Below are 14774 nucleotides of genomic sequence, written 5' to 3'. Positions count from 1 at the left end.
GCCCAGAAGGTCACAGTCCAGGCTAGTGGGGTCCATGTATTGCACTGCTGAGGAAAGGCTGGTCTGGATAGTTGCATATACATTAGAAACCTGCTCAGTAGCCATTTAGCAGGAATCTCAATTGCAGAAGAAATAGTAGCTAGCTAAAGGTTAGTTTTTTTCTCAGAAGAGCAGAGAAAAGGCATCCATCGACCTAGGACACTAGCAAAAAACAAAGGCATGCTGGGAGTAAAATGAGTTATCCTGGGCTAGTTTGTTAGTGTCCAATCCACCAATAGAGAACAGAATATCCTGACGCTCAAAGTCTTCCTGTGTCCTGTGTCTTCGGAACGTTTGGTTCCTAAAGCTGGGTACACACAGGACGAAAATTGGCCAAAAAAGGTTAGTTCGGCAGGAATCGGCCAACTTTCAGCCCATGTGTACAGCATCTCGTCTGAAAACCAGCATCCAGTCAGCGCTCGCAGCCAAATCACTGTGTTCTGGAGGGGGATGGGGGCAAACTAATAGGGGACACCGATGAGGAGGCACTGATAGGTGGCACCGATTGACAGCATTGTTGGAACTGCATTGATAATCAGAACATTTATCAGTGCCGATGTCACTTATCGGCTCTCTTTTTCTCTACTCATGCTGTCAGTGTGAGGAAAGAAAAGCCGATAACTGACTTGTGTGTGTTCACATCCGGTGATCAGCTGTCATTGAACACAGCGGATTACGTGGTAAAGGGTCACTGTGATTGGCCCTTTACCCTAATCTGTGTTCAGCTGATTCCGAAGGATCACAGAGCGTGCTACCTGCACATCGCAGGGGGGCACGTGGGCAGGGTAATCACAGGATGACGTCCATGTACACTCTTTTGCCAAAGGAAGCCCACGCTGTAGCCACTCTTGGCTATAGCGCAGCCAGAAAGTGGTAATGGGCTGGTAATTGCAAAGCACCTCAATGCACAGAAATGCAGCGTGAACAAGCCTTTTAAAGGATAACTTCACCTTTAAAAAAATAAATAAATGCACATTATTTTGCAGGTAAAAAAAATTTGCATTTATTTTTTTTTTTTAGGAGTCTGTAAGCCTATGCATCCTCGGCAGATCGTGGGTGTAAAGTCAGGTTTCTTCAGACAGGCAGGCAGTTACTAAATGACAGGAAGCTCAAAGAACTACCTATAGCACTCATCAACTCCCTGGTAGTTCATGGAGAACTACAAGCCGTCAGCCTCAAAGGCTGATGGAAGTTGTAGATCACTGATTCACAGAACTCTCTGAATGAATGAAGCGGCCGTGTGGGTGCAGTCCCATACGGCCAATCGCTTTTTGAATTGTGACAGCTGGTGCGGGGGGAAAATCCCTGCCCCACTGTAATGGGGGGGATTGGAGGAAGAGCAGGCAGATGCTGAACATGTTACACCCTAAATATGGGTGTAACATGTTCACAAAAGGTAAATGTATCCTTTATTGTCATGCTACCAAGCAATTAAAAAAATCATCTGTATATCTGAACCCTAAAAATTTACTTCAATTAAAAGGCTGCCGATCTAAAGCTTGACTATAGGCCAGAATTTTATACACTTAAAATAATTTGCTCTAAAGAGAACTACTCACAGTGATTGCCTCCTTTCTGCCCAAATGTTGTTGCCATCAGAGTGATTAAAGAAAGCCATAAAGGGACAAAGATTGGGATGTAGGAGAACAAGTTATGGCCATCTAGTCGATGTACAAGCAGAATCTAAAAGACAAATCCAAAACATATAAAATTATTAGTACAAGTCAATAACCTCACTTTTTTTTTTGTCTAAACACAAAATAACACAAATGTTAATTGATAAAAGGCAACTCTGGCCTATTTTTATAATGCCTCCTAGGAGCAATAAAAAAAAAAAAGCAGCTGCAATATTCACCATCCAGCATCATTCAACCTGAACCTTGAGGGAACAATGCCACAGCACTGTGCACCCAGTGTAATGATGCAGAAAACAGTCCTCATCAATGAGGACCGTCCACTTTAAAAGAAGATCCAAAGAGAAATCAGAACATTACAGAATGATGGCCTGAGGAAGACCCAAGTTGGGCTTCAACATCAGCTGACAAAGTATAACTATGGGCGGGGGAAGATATGTGAAGGTACTCACCGTTACTGGGAGTGAAAGACAAATACTTAATGGACACTGAGAATATTGTTTGGATTGCTTTGAATGGGACAGTGATATTTGTCAACCATGTATCTCAAGAAACATGTCAAGACTGCTTCACACATTCAGTCATAGCAGATGCTAATATCAGTTCAACCACCTGTCTTCCAGACATCATTGAATATGCTGATGTACTCACCTATTATCTACAATGGGTTCTGTGTTTACACTTATGATAATGTGCATTGTAGTTCAGGAGCTTGAGGACGGCCGTCTGCTAGTTAATTGGCTCAGGTTGATTGAATCACTATCATCTGTTTGTTGCGGAGTGGAAATAGTATACTGCTTGTGTTGGTTGTTCTGTATACAATTTCATCTGCATAAGATAATGTAATCAGGCACGTGACCTGATGGGGTAATTTGATCAGGAAGGGATCTCCATGCTGTATATAAATTCTGTGTGACTGTTCAATAAAAGAGAAGGTTCCTTAACTTGTACAAGCTAAGTTGTCGGCTAGCTTTGTATGGGGGCTGCTAGGTTATTTGATATCCATGTTCAAGACTGGGAGGAAGCGGTATACTGATGGAAGTCCACAAGCACAGTGTGGGTCACGGTTCCGTTACACCATCAAACCCAGCACTTGCATGCGAGTCCTGAGTGATGATGGATGGTTGGACAAAAGGAGCCGAACCGCATTGTGCAGCTTCAGAAGTTTTGTCTGAGGAATAAACACCCGGGCTGACGCCGAGTCCAGCATCAGACCCAGGTAGTCCAGCTTTGTGGACGAAGACCGTGCCGATTTCTAAAAATTCAGTGTCCACCCGAACTCCTGCAGAGTTCACACCATAATGTCCAAGTCGGCTTCTAGAGCCACGGAGGACTCTGCACGCAGAAGCAGATCATCCAGGTAACCCAGTACCATGATCCCCTTCTGCTGTAACAAGGCCAACACTGGGGCCACAACCTTTGTGAACACAAGAGGAGCTGAGGCGAGACCAAAGGGTAACTCCACGAATTGAAAGTACTCCTCGCCCACGGAAAAACAAAGAAAACGCTGATGCCCAACATATGTTGGAATATGAAGGTAGGCGTCCCTTCAGGCTGGGAAAGGCTTGTCTGTGGAACCTGAAGTGCCTGCTTTGGACTTACCATTCCAGGTTCTCTTGGAGCCTCACGCAAAAGGTACAGGTGGATTTTGAACCCTTTTCCTGCGATCCAGATGGACGAAAGGGCCGCTTGTGAGCCGAAAAGAAAAAAAGGACCACGCTTACGGCGAGGTTCCTTGCCCATAGCAGCCTGCGGAAGCAATGTACTCTTGCCACCCAAGGCCCTTAATAATCTCTTCCATGGAGGCACCGAACAGGCAGTAACCTGCGAAAGGAAGATCAGTCAGCACCTTTTTCGAAGCCTGGTCAGCCAACTAGATCATGCGGCAATGGATCACCGCCATCACCGAAACCCTGCCGGCCAAAGGGGCCGCATCCAGGGATGCATCACAAATATACTGTAACCCCTGCATCAACTGATCCACCAGTTCAGAAGGATGATGTCTCCTCCCCCCCCCCCCCCCATATCCTGGCACAAAATTTTAGCCCATTCCGTTAAAGTCTGGGATACCAAGGTGATAGCAAACACCGGTCTCAAAATTGAACCGGCCACAGTGAGAAGGCATCGGACCAGAGCCTAAGCTCTTTTATCCACAGGGTCCTCAAAGGACGGATAATCCTCCACCGGCAAAAGCACGGCCTTATTTAGCCTGAAAACCTGAGAATCGTCAGTTTCTTCAGAAGAGATTCCTCAAAGGGATGACTCCGAGGAAAACGCTTAGGTATTCCAACCATGTGTTTCGGGGAACCCCACTGACTAGTGACAATCTCGTCAAAATAGGAAGGAAAGGGAAACACCTTAGTCACCTCGGAAGATTTGTGAGTGCCATACTGCACCGGCATCGCCGACTCAGCCGAGTCCTCCAACTTTAAAGTTTCCCGCACTGACACAATTAGGGCCTCCACCAGCGCTTTTTCATGCGTGGCTGCGGAGGAGGACTCATCCTCACTATTAGAGCACACTCAGCGTGCGTGGACGCAGATCCAATGGGCTGACTCTCGTCCATGGCGGCCAAATCCACCTCAGATTCCTAGGAAGCAGAGGATACAGGCAAAGGCAAGGGACGCTTCTTGCCAGGCCTCCTTTGCAGGGCCATATCTACTTTGGTTACTAGCTGACTGCAGGGCTGCTGTCATGGCCGCCAGGGCAGACTGAGACCCAGAGGGTCCCGCAGCTTCCAGTAGTTGATCGGGTGGAGAAACGCGCTCAAGGGGCTCCATGACCATAAAGGGTTAATCGGAACCTCGCTGCTCAGAAAATTATTTTATTTTTTATTTTTTTTCCAGAAAAAAAAAAAACGGGGTGCCCGTGCACCGCTGGGGCACCACAAGAATCAGCTCACCCGCGGTGCTGTATACAGCAGAGGAAGGATAGAGTACCCCCCAGAGACTCATCGCCGAAGCTGGGGAGCGCCAAAGCGGTCTGCCACACTGCTAGAAAGAGGAAATGCCAACCTGACACTAGAGGCCCCCGCAGCCCAGCACTGCATCCGACTACAAGAAAATGGCCGCCAATGAAAGTCTATGGGGTTACAGACACCCCCACCAGGGGGTCAGCAGCAGCACCACCCACTACGTCTCTGGCCCAGCACCATACAAGCCCCCCAGCCAAAAACACCCATGCCCCCCCCCTGAGGGGGCAGATGAGGGCATCTACACAGGAGGAACCTCGCTAAAGAGAAGGGGAAAAGTTATGAGGGAGAAAGGACACATGAGGGGCCTACCATCCCCAGGGAGGGCCTGTGACCACCCCAACAATTCTGTGAGAAAGGAGGGGGAACACTACTCACCATACCATGGTCACCAGGCCGGCGCTACTCCTAGCAGTCTACCGTACCATCTTGGAATGGGCATGCTGCGGCCTGAGGTACGCTGCGACTCTGATTGGGTCATGACCAGGGCTATGCGACCTTGTGAGGTGTTTCACTCGCCAGCCCCCCTCCAGTGGGGCTAAGTCACGGCCAACCTAGCGTGCAGCTAATAGTTTGGTTGCGCTCGCAGGCCAGACTGGAAAGACCATAAGGATCTAGAATATCCAGGGCGTTGCCCACCCCGGCTGTTGCTTGTAGTTCACACAGGAACAAAAATAAGTAAAAGTAAAAAATTCCATTTAAAAAAGGAAAAAAATGCCAGGACCGCAGATCCCAGCAGAGAGCAAGGTCCTTACTCCTGACTAGGCAGAAAAACAGAAGTCCTACAGCAGAAGTGATGGTATACCCTCTGGAACTGCCACAGTAGCGTAACCAAAAAGATTTTCACCTAGTCCTACTCCTGAAGAGAGACAGCATAAAGCCCAATGGTCTAAAGCAGAGATTCCCAAACTATGGCCCTCCAGTTGTTCAGGAACTACAATTCCCATCATGCCTAGTCATGTCTGTTAATGTCAGAGTTTTACAATGCCTCATGGGGTGTGTAGTTCTGCAACAGCTGCAGGGCAATAGTTTGGGAATCCCTGGTCTAAAGACTTGAAGCTGTGTCTGTTAGTGAATGAAAGAGAAAACTTTATTTTTCCATTTTGGATAGAGCAAGGGATGGTTATGACCCCTATTAGATTTTATTTCGCCATCTGTGCCCATTGCAAGATTCCCCTTCACTTCCTGTCCCATAGCCAAACAGGAAGCGAGAGGAAATCCCTGCAAATTAGGGGAATTTCTTGGGGATCCCCAGGTCACCAAAACTAGTGTCCCCATCAGAAGATTTTCCCTCTATTGCTTTTCTGGGGACAACCCAAAATTTGGGATTTTCTTTTACTTTCAATGACCATGGTAAACTGGACAAATAGAGAGGGTGAATTTCCTTAACCAGGGCAGAGGCAGAAAAAAAAAAAAAACCACACTTGACAGGGGTTCTAATCTCTCTCCCCTCTATCCAAAACTAAACAAAATGTTTGCCTTTAGTTATACTTTAAAGTAATCCTGTCAGAGAAACAAAGAGGCTCTGTAACTGCAGCTGCCCTGTCTTTGTGAAAATGCCTGGCGGTCATACTGACATTCTTTCTAAAGTGTCCATTCACACTAGTCCGACTTGTCAGGCGACTTGGTCAGCCCGACAAGTCACGCACCGTCTCCTCCCATAGTGTAGTACAGGAACGGTTCTAAATAGGAGCGACACAAGTTGCTCCGACTTAGAAAAAGGGTCCTGTACTACTTCGACCTGGAGCGACTTGCATAGACATTCATTTTATTAAGTCCGTGCAAGTCGTGCCGAAGTCACGGTGCACGCGACTTCACAGGTCGCCCCCTAAGTCGGATCACCGTAGTGTGAACCGACGCTTAATGTGCTGGCCCAGACAAATGCAGATAAGAACATGAATTTGGGTGAATTGCATTTAAACGTGACCATATTAGCATTAGAAATAGTTCTGTTTGCATTGTCAACTGTAAATACCTCAAAAGTAAGTAACGGCACAACTATAGCCATCCAGCTAACTGCCATGGTGATATGTGTCCGTCTTTGTTCGGCTATGACATCCATCGATCTCAAGAAAAGGACGGACCACACAATATAATACAAAACCACCAAACACAGGAAGGACATAAGAATCCAGAGGGGCACACACACCACCTAAATAGAAAATAAATGGTTAAATGACAAATAAAAAACTACCACATGTAACCAATTAAACCTCAGTTACACAAGAATGCTAAAGCTGTGGCAGTCACACATGGCTTAAATCAAAACTTAAGGGGGAAAAAAAGCTTACCAGCCATGGCCAAGTGATGATGCTGTCAAGTCTTAGTGCAATGAAGATGAACTGCAATATATTAACAGAGCACAAGATCTCCAACTGCAAAAGAGGGGGAAACAAAAACAGTTTTCAATATCCAAATAAACATAATGTGAGAGTAACATAACATATAAAGTTGCACACATCAGCCTTAAGCCCCGTACACACGTTCAGATAATCGGACGACTTATTGTTTGCATTCTGTTGCATGATACTAACATCGAATTCAACAATGCGTACAAAACCGTATGATTTTTGTTGTACGATTCGGGAAAAGCTTCCCGGTTGCTTAGCTATGTATCAGATGGTGCAAAACAAAAATAATGGCAGCCAGGCTTTTTCCGTGCTATTTTAGTGTTTCTGATCATGCGCGGTCTTTGTCGATCAATTTTTAATGGACGCATAGTGTACTGATGACACTATTGTCATTTGTGGGGCTATCGTACGACATAAGTTTTCCTGTATGTCCCTTCGGATTTTGTTGGACCAACTGACGTGATCGGCTGTCAAAAGCTGTGTACTAACGATCATATTATCGTGCGATCAGGTCGAAAGCGAGTTTTATCGTACGATTATCGGAACGTGTGTACGGGGTATTATATTCACCCCAATTGAGTGAGATATCTTTCTCAGAACAAAGCCACTAGTCAAAATCTTCTCAGCTGGGCCGTGCATGTACGCTACAATTTCGTGGACTTCATTGGGGGACACAGAAGTCTTAGACTTTGTTATACTGCAGCCTACAAGAGGATTGGACACTGGCAAGCCCAGGATAACCCCTCCTACTCCTAGCATGCCTCAGTTTTGTAGAAAAAGCAGTACCGAGCGCATGTTCGCAAACACAGAGGGGTGAGAAGTGTGGACTCCAAAAAAAACACCATAGGGGACATAGGAAGTCAGGTTGTCTATACATTCAACAATGACTAGGTGGGGAACAGCGAACAAAACGGGAGTGGTTTGCTGCAAATGGAAGGCACAGTTGCACCATTCAGCCCCACTGCCGGCAGTCTGCAAAACTCTACGGGAGGCTGGAAGCTCATATCGAAAAAGATTTTATCTAAACTTGAGTAGGGGGATTTGGAAGTCCAAGGCTTGCAAGAGAACCAAGTGCTAGTCTTGGGTTCAAATTTGAGAACATGCAGTAAACAAAGGATTTTTCTGGGCCTCGGCCAAGGAGTGAGTCTTCCCAGACTGAGCCCTAAGGCTTCTTTTTTCTGGGCAAAAGGAGTACTGTGTGGTCCAACATGGTCCCCATCATGTTCACTGACAGAAGAATCATTCTGGAGATGAGGCAGGAGACCTTCAATAACTCACCCACACTGTAGCTCAAGGCTGTAGGCATCAATTCCAAAAGCTCCACGAGCAAAGGGATCAATTGCCTTCAGCGCTTAGATCCCTTCCAATGGCCTTTGACCAGTCCAGCTAGGGTTTGACAGATTAGGATCATAAATTGCTAAAAAAGGAAACACGGACTTTGCAGGCAATTTTTGACCCAATTTAGGATGTGGCACTTATTACCTTACCCATACGCCCAAGCACACCGCTATCTGGGAGCGTATTTTCTAACTTCTCAGATTAGGATCACAGGTCAAGGAAGGTTGCAGTGCAGGGGAAGAAAGAAGAAGAAAAGAATAAAGAAGAAGAGGACATCCATCCTCCAAGTCATTAGGAAAAAGTTAAAGCATGTTGAGAGTGGGAAGGGTTATTCTGGGCTGGCCTGCATTTTTCTTTTTTGTTTGTCAGTGTCAATCATCCTGTAGTTGTCAGGTTGGTAATCTTAGTTGTCTACCGCAGTAATGTAATACAGAAATGTCACCATGTTTTAAAAAAGTAAAAAAAACTGTTTCCGTATATGAAAGACAGCAAGGAGTGTGCAGAGGTTGTGTGTGGATAGAAGTCCGATTGTTCAATCAACTTCTGTCGAAGGGTCGTGTTGAAAAATGTATCAGTGGTAGCCTGCAATTAGTTGCGGGGAGGAATATGTCTGTTTTATTCTGTTTAGCGACTGACTGAATGAAAAAAAAATTAACACTGTATGATCATCCTAAGACCACATCCAAACTCCTCATGGTCAGAGATTTAAGGAAATGTTGTGCTTCTCCAAATTGTATTCCTGCAAGCTTGTCTGATCTGTGGAGAATAACTGGATTTTTGTCTTATCGTAAAATCATTTTCTCTGATGGGTCATTGACTGACACAGCTCCATATTCTTCTTGACCCTTGGGTTATGCTGCCCCCTACAGGAGTAGGACATAAGGTGGAAAAAGTTTGCCTATAGGGCAGTCCAAGGAGGTATACTCCCACTTCCTGCTAGAAGTCTTCCGTTTTGTAACAAGCCGTGTCAGAAGAACATATAACCCAACTTATTAGAGGGGCGGGTGCTGTGTCCGTCAATGAACATCAGAGAAAAGGATTTTACGGTAAGACAAAGATCCAGTTTTCTCTTTTGTTCATTGACAGACACAGCTCCATATCTTCTTGAGCCTTGGGACGTCCCAAAGCAATAACATGAGGGGCAATAGACATACTTCCCAAAGGCTAAACGTAGCCAACCAGGTAAAACAGGAGCTCAACCAGGAACAACTGGAGCTCACCTGACAAAAAAGTGCACCCTCAAAAAGGACTAAGCCACTCTCAACAGCTGCCTGCAGAACCTTGCAGCCAAAGGAAGCATCTGCAGATGCCAACACATTCACCTTTTAAAAGTTTGTGAAAGTGTGCACGGACGACCATGTGGTCATCTTGCAAAACTGCACCACTGACGCCTGATGACGGAAGGCCCAAGAGGCACTAAGTGCCCACGTAGAAAGCGCCTTAACAGGGAAAAAGGAGGATCCTGACCCTTGATGGAATAGGCCTGCATCACAGTCTGCCTGATGCATTTGGAAATGGTCGCTGCAGACGCGGCCAGCCCCTTACGGGGTCCATCCGTAAGGAGAAACAGGTAATCGATTTACGTAACAACTCAGTATCCGCCAGGTACCCCCCAATTGCCTTACATTCTCTGGATGTGGTTCAGGCAATCTCTTTAGGGTAGTTAGGCTCAGGACACAAGGAAGACAACACAATATCTTTATTTAAAAGGAAACCTGAGACAAGGAGAGAACGACTGGCAGGGACGAAGCACCACTTAATTTCAGTGAACCACCAACTAGGGTGAACGACAAGACAAGCAGCCAGCTCTGACACCCCCCATGCAGAAGAAAAAGCCACCAAGAAGGCTACCTTCTGGGACAATGCAAGTAGAGGAATCTTGCAAATATATTCCAACGGCGGTTACTGAAGAACCGACAGCACCAAGTTGGGATCCCATGAGGACAATGGAGACTGCACTGGGGGAGCCAAGCGGCAAACCCCTTGAACAAAGGTGCAAACCACAGAAGCGTAGCCAAAAGGACGATGAAAGCAAAATCACCAAGGCTGAACCTGGCCCTTAATGGTACCCGAGGCCAGACGGTGCTCAACACCTCGTTGGAGGAAGCAAAACTCAGAGTCACCGAAAAGGAGCGCAGGGGGAATCCCAAGAGATTCACATCCCCCAAAGTACGCTCTTTAAACGTGATGGTAAATCTACCTAGAAGTTTATTTACATAGCTTGCAGCAGCATGGGAATCACTGATTCAGACAATCCTCTAGCCTTCAGCACTTGGCTTCCGTCAGCCAAGCCGTTAAAGCCAGCGACTGTAAAGCAAGATGGAAGATTGGCTCTTGAACCAACAGATCTCCTCTAAGAGGAAGTCTCCAAGGAGCAACCATATCAGATCTGCGTACCAAGATCGGCAAGGCCAGTCCAGAGCCACTAGGATGGCCGTAATCCCTTCTGCCTCGAGTCTACTCAGGAGTCTTGCCAGAAGTTCTAGAAGAGGAAAGAAGTAGAGCAGACGATACCGGCCCAACAAGAGTCCCCAGTGCGTCTGTGGTGTCTGTCAGAGGATCCAGAGACCGTGCCACAAACCTAAGCACCTTCCTGTTGAGACGAGATGCCAACAGGACCAACTCAGCAGTTCCCCACCAGAGACACAACTGATGAAAATACCTCCAGAGGAAATGTCCAGTATAAATCGGTAGTCTGGATTCTTCCAGAGTCCAGACCCCCTGAGCACAATCCGTGCCAAAAAACGCCACGCCACTTGGACAGGCTGGCATCCGTGGTGACCACTGACCAGCACAGGGGAAGGAAGATTTACGCCGTCGAAGAGTCGGGAGAGCAAAGCCACCAAACAAGGAGCCCGCACATACCCCAGCTCCACAGGGTTGTCTAGAGACTGTGGATTCTTGCCCCACATGGCAAGAATCTCACTTTGCAGAGGTCTCGTGTGGACAGATTTTGAAACTCGTCTCTTGAGAAGAACACCCTGGCTGAGGCAGAGTCCAGAACAGACCCAGATAGTCAAACTAGGTGGATGGAACCAGAGCCAACACCTGGAAATTTATTTTCCAACCGAACTCCTGCAGTAATCTCCCGGTTGTCCGTCCGAGCAGTCGGAGACTCTGCTCGCAGAAGGTCATCCAGGTACTTCAGTACTGCAATCCCCCGCTGGCGCAACAATGCCAACACCTGGGCCAACACTTGTGAAAACCCGAGGGGTTGAGATGAGACCTCTTGATAATGTTCTTTGCCTACGGCAAGTGGAGGAAGCTCAAATGATCGACATAAATCAGAATATGAAAGAAAGTGTCCTTAATATCGATAGAGTCTAGAAGATCCCCCTGAGATAAGGATATCCCTACCGTACAAATGGACTCCATTCAAAACATCTAAGCGGTTCAGAGCTTGAGGTCTAAGATTGGACGTAGCTTGCTTGTCTTCCTGGGACCTGCAAACATGTTTGAATAAAACCCATGAAACAAACGTTCCGATTCCGAGACCGGAACAACCACCCTTTGTAGTGTCAAGTTTTGCACCGCCCCCAAGAGACCTCGCAGTCTGGGGATAAACGCATGTTGGAAGGAAAGAACTTCTCTGCAGGAGAAGAGCAAAAACTCGATTTTGTAGCCGGACCAAATCAGCTTTGGATCCACTTGTCGAATCAGGGAGGTCCACAGGTCCAGGAAGGAAGTGAGGACGTCCACCCCCACCCCAACCACGGGTGATGGCACCCCATCAGGCAGAAGAGGGCTTGTCTGCAGGTCTGGAAGGACCCACTCTCATGCACACCAGACCAGGTCCTTCCAGGGAGGCTCCAAACTGGCGATTCCCCACAAAGGGAAGATCACATAAGGCCTTCTGGAAAGTCTGGTCGTCAGACCAGTATATTAGCCATATCATGCACCAAAGAATCATTGCTGTCACGGGCAGCTCAGAGACTAAAGGAGCCGCATCCAGAGAGGCATCACAGACAAACTGCAACCCCTGGACCAAATAGTCCCCCAGCCCCGCAAAGGCAGGTGGAAGCTGTTCCTGCTCCAGATCCTGGTGAAAAAGCTTTGCCCACTTGGGAAGTCAGGGACACCAAAGCTATGGTAAACATCGGCCTAAGGACCGAAGCGGCCATAGTAACATGTGGCAGATTAAAGTCTCGGCTCTCCTGTCAAAAGGCTCTTTTAAAATCGAAGACTCCTCCACTGGAATTAGGGTGGATTTATCCAGCCTTGCCCACATACTCAACAAAGACTCCTCAAGGGATACTGCCTATCAAAACGCTTAGGCACCGCCATATTGCGTTTAGAACAACTCCACTGACTCGTGACAAATTTGTCACAGGAGGCGGAAAAAAGGGAATACCTTTGCTGCCTTAGAGCAGTGGTTCTCAAATCCGGTCCTCGGGACCCACCAACAGGCCAGGTTTGCAAGATAACTAAATTGCATCACAGGTGATCTCATTTGCTTCTCAGTGATTGCAGTATTCTAGTCTGCATCCCCCAAGGTAATACTTAAAATCTGGCCTGTTAGTGGGTCCCGAGGACCGGATTTGAGAACCACTGCCTTAGAGGATCTGTGGGCCCCAAGGGGACCGGCGCCTCTGACGCAGCAGCAGCTGCATCCCTCATGTTTAAAGTTTCCAGCACCAATACAATCATTGCATCCATCAGCACCTTTTCATGCGCATATGCAGTAAAAGAGGAATCATTCTCACTGTTAAATCCCTTAAAGTGCATGGACGCAGACCCAGTAGGGTCACTATATACTAAGCTCACCCTGAAAACATAACAAGCAGGGGAGGACACTGACCTCAGTCCTGCAAGAAGACACTGGCCAAAGGTCCACAAAAGGACCACCTATTAGACTCTGCCAAAAAGCAAAAGGGTCGCCCTCCATAGAGGACATAATAGGACATAGCCCCCTTGAGGGGGAGGTAGCCTGCTGTGATGTGGACTCGTAGGCAGAGTACCCTCGCCCACACAATAATGGCTACAATACTTTACTAAAAATTAAGCACCACCCGGTTCACAGGAGGTGCCAGATTGACCAAATGGCCCAACAGGTCACAGGCTGCAGCCTAAATTTCAGTGGAGGCCTAGTCCGGGAGATGCCCAGGGAGAGAGTTGGGGGGCTTCAGCTAAACTCACTGAGGCCGCCCCTTAACGATGGTGCCCAAAGCAGATGCGTGGCCCAGTAGGTCAGCAGCTCTATCCGCTCAGTCAGCAGCTTGGACAGCTTGGTAAGCTGCGAGTAGGCAGCAAGGCCGTGGCCTAAATTTTTGGCCCGATCCGGCAGCGTGAGGCTCTTGCCCGTCGGCACCTGTCAGCTTGATTAGCAGCTCAGATAGCTTGGCCAGTCAGCCGTGAGTAGGCCGAAAAGCCCAAGGACTTCCCTGCCCCAGGCACTAACCCCGAGGAGGCAGGGAACCCGCTCAAAACCCCCTGGTACACGACCCGGTCAGCAACAACCACATAGAAAACCACCCCCCTCCCGTTTTGAGCATGTGGCAAAGCCAGTTCCTACCTCACCCGGGGGAGGGGGGATGGAGCCAAAAGACCCACCGTGACTGTTGAGGGTCTGGGGGGGATGGAGGGAAACCCGGGGGTCTGATCATCTAAGGGAGGGGCCCACATTCCACCCCGAAAGACCACCAAGGGAGGGGGGGGGGGGGACACACACACTACTTACCACACCATGGAACTGGGTGGGCACCACTCCAGGCAGACCATCACACCATCTTGGAATGGGGGTTCTGCGGGCCAGAGGTACGCTGCAACACAGGTCATAACCAGGGCTATGCGTCCTCGTTGGGGCTATGTCACTTCCAGTGGAGGTCACGGCCAACTTAGCGCGGAGCTAAGGTTGGGTCGCGCTTGCTGGCAAGACTGGGAAGACTGTAAGGATCTAGGGTATCCAGTGCGTCGCCCAGTCCAGCAGTTGATTGTAGTTCTCACATGAACCAAATTCATTGTAGTTCTCACAGGAACAGAAAATAATAAAGAGAAGAAAAAAATTCAGTTTAAAAAAGGAAATAATTCCAGGACTAGAGATCCCAGCAAGGAACTAGGTCCTTACTCCTGACTAAGCAGAAAAAAAACTGAAGACATATAGCAGGAAGTGGGAGTATACCTCCTGGGACTGCCCGATAGGAGCAGTCAAACTTTTTTTGCACCTAGTGTCCTACTCCTGTAGGGAGCAGCATAACCCAAGGGTCAAGATAGGGAGCTATGTCCGTCAATGAATGAAAGAGAAAATGGGATCCATATCTCTGATGTTCATTGACGGACACAGCTCCTGATCTTCATAAACCATTGGGTTATACTGCCCCCCTTCAGGAGTAGGACACTAGGCAGAAAAATAATCTGGTTACGCCTATGGACAGTCCCAGGGGGTATACTCCCTGTCTTTGCTCTAGGTACTCAGTTTTGCTACAAGCAGTGTCAGAAGACTTA

The 14774-nt window shown here is 47.7% G+C and overlaps 1 protein-coding gene across 1 annotated transcript in view; it reads right to left on the bottom strand.

Annotated features, from left to right (window-relative positions):
* TMEM185A (transmembrane protein 185A) overlaps positions 1-14774 on the bottom strand; it is a 31143-nt gene that overhangs the window by 3034 nt on the left and 13335 nt on the right. Inside the window, exons 4-6 of the mRNA XM_082262688.1 lie at positions 6936-7019; positions 6620-6796; positions 1599-1722 (exon numbers count right to left, since the gene is read on the bottom strand). Coding sequence (XP_082118814.1) covers positions 1599-1722; positions 6620-6796; positions 6936-7019 — 385 coding nt within the window. The remainder of the gene's footprint in view (positions 1-1598; positions 1723-6619; positions 6797-6935; positions 7020-14774) is intronic.

This window comes from Pelophylax lessonae (assembly GCF_965119305.1).
Source record: "Pelophylax lessonae genome assembly, chromosome: 7".
Taxonomy (NCBI): domain Eukaryota; kingdom Metazoa; phylum Chordata; class Amphibia; order Anura; family Ranidae; genus Pelophylax; species Pelophylax lessonae.
The sequence above is the reverse complement of the archived record's forward strand: the minus strand, read 5'-3'. Positions and strand labels throughout refer to the sequence as shown.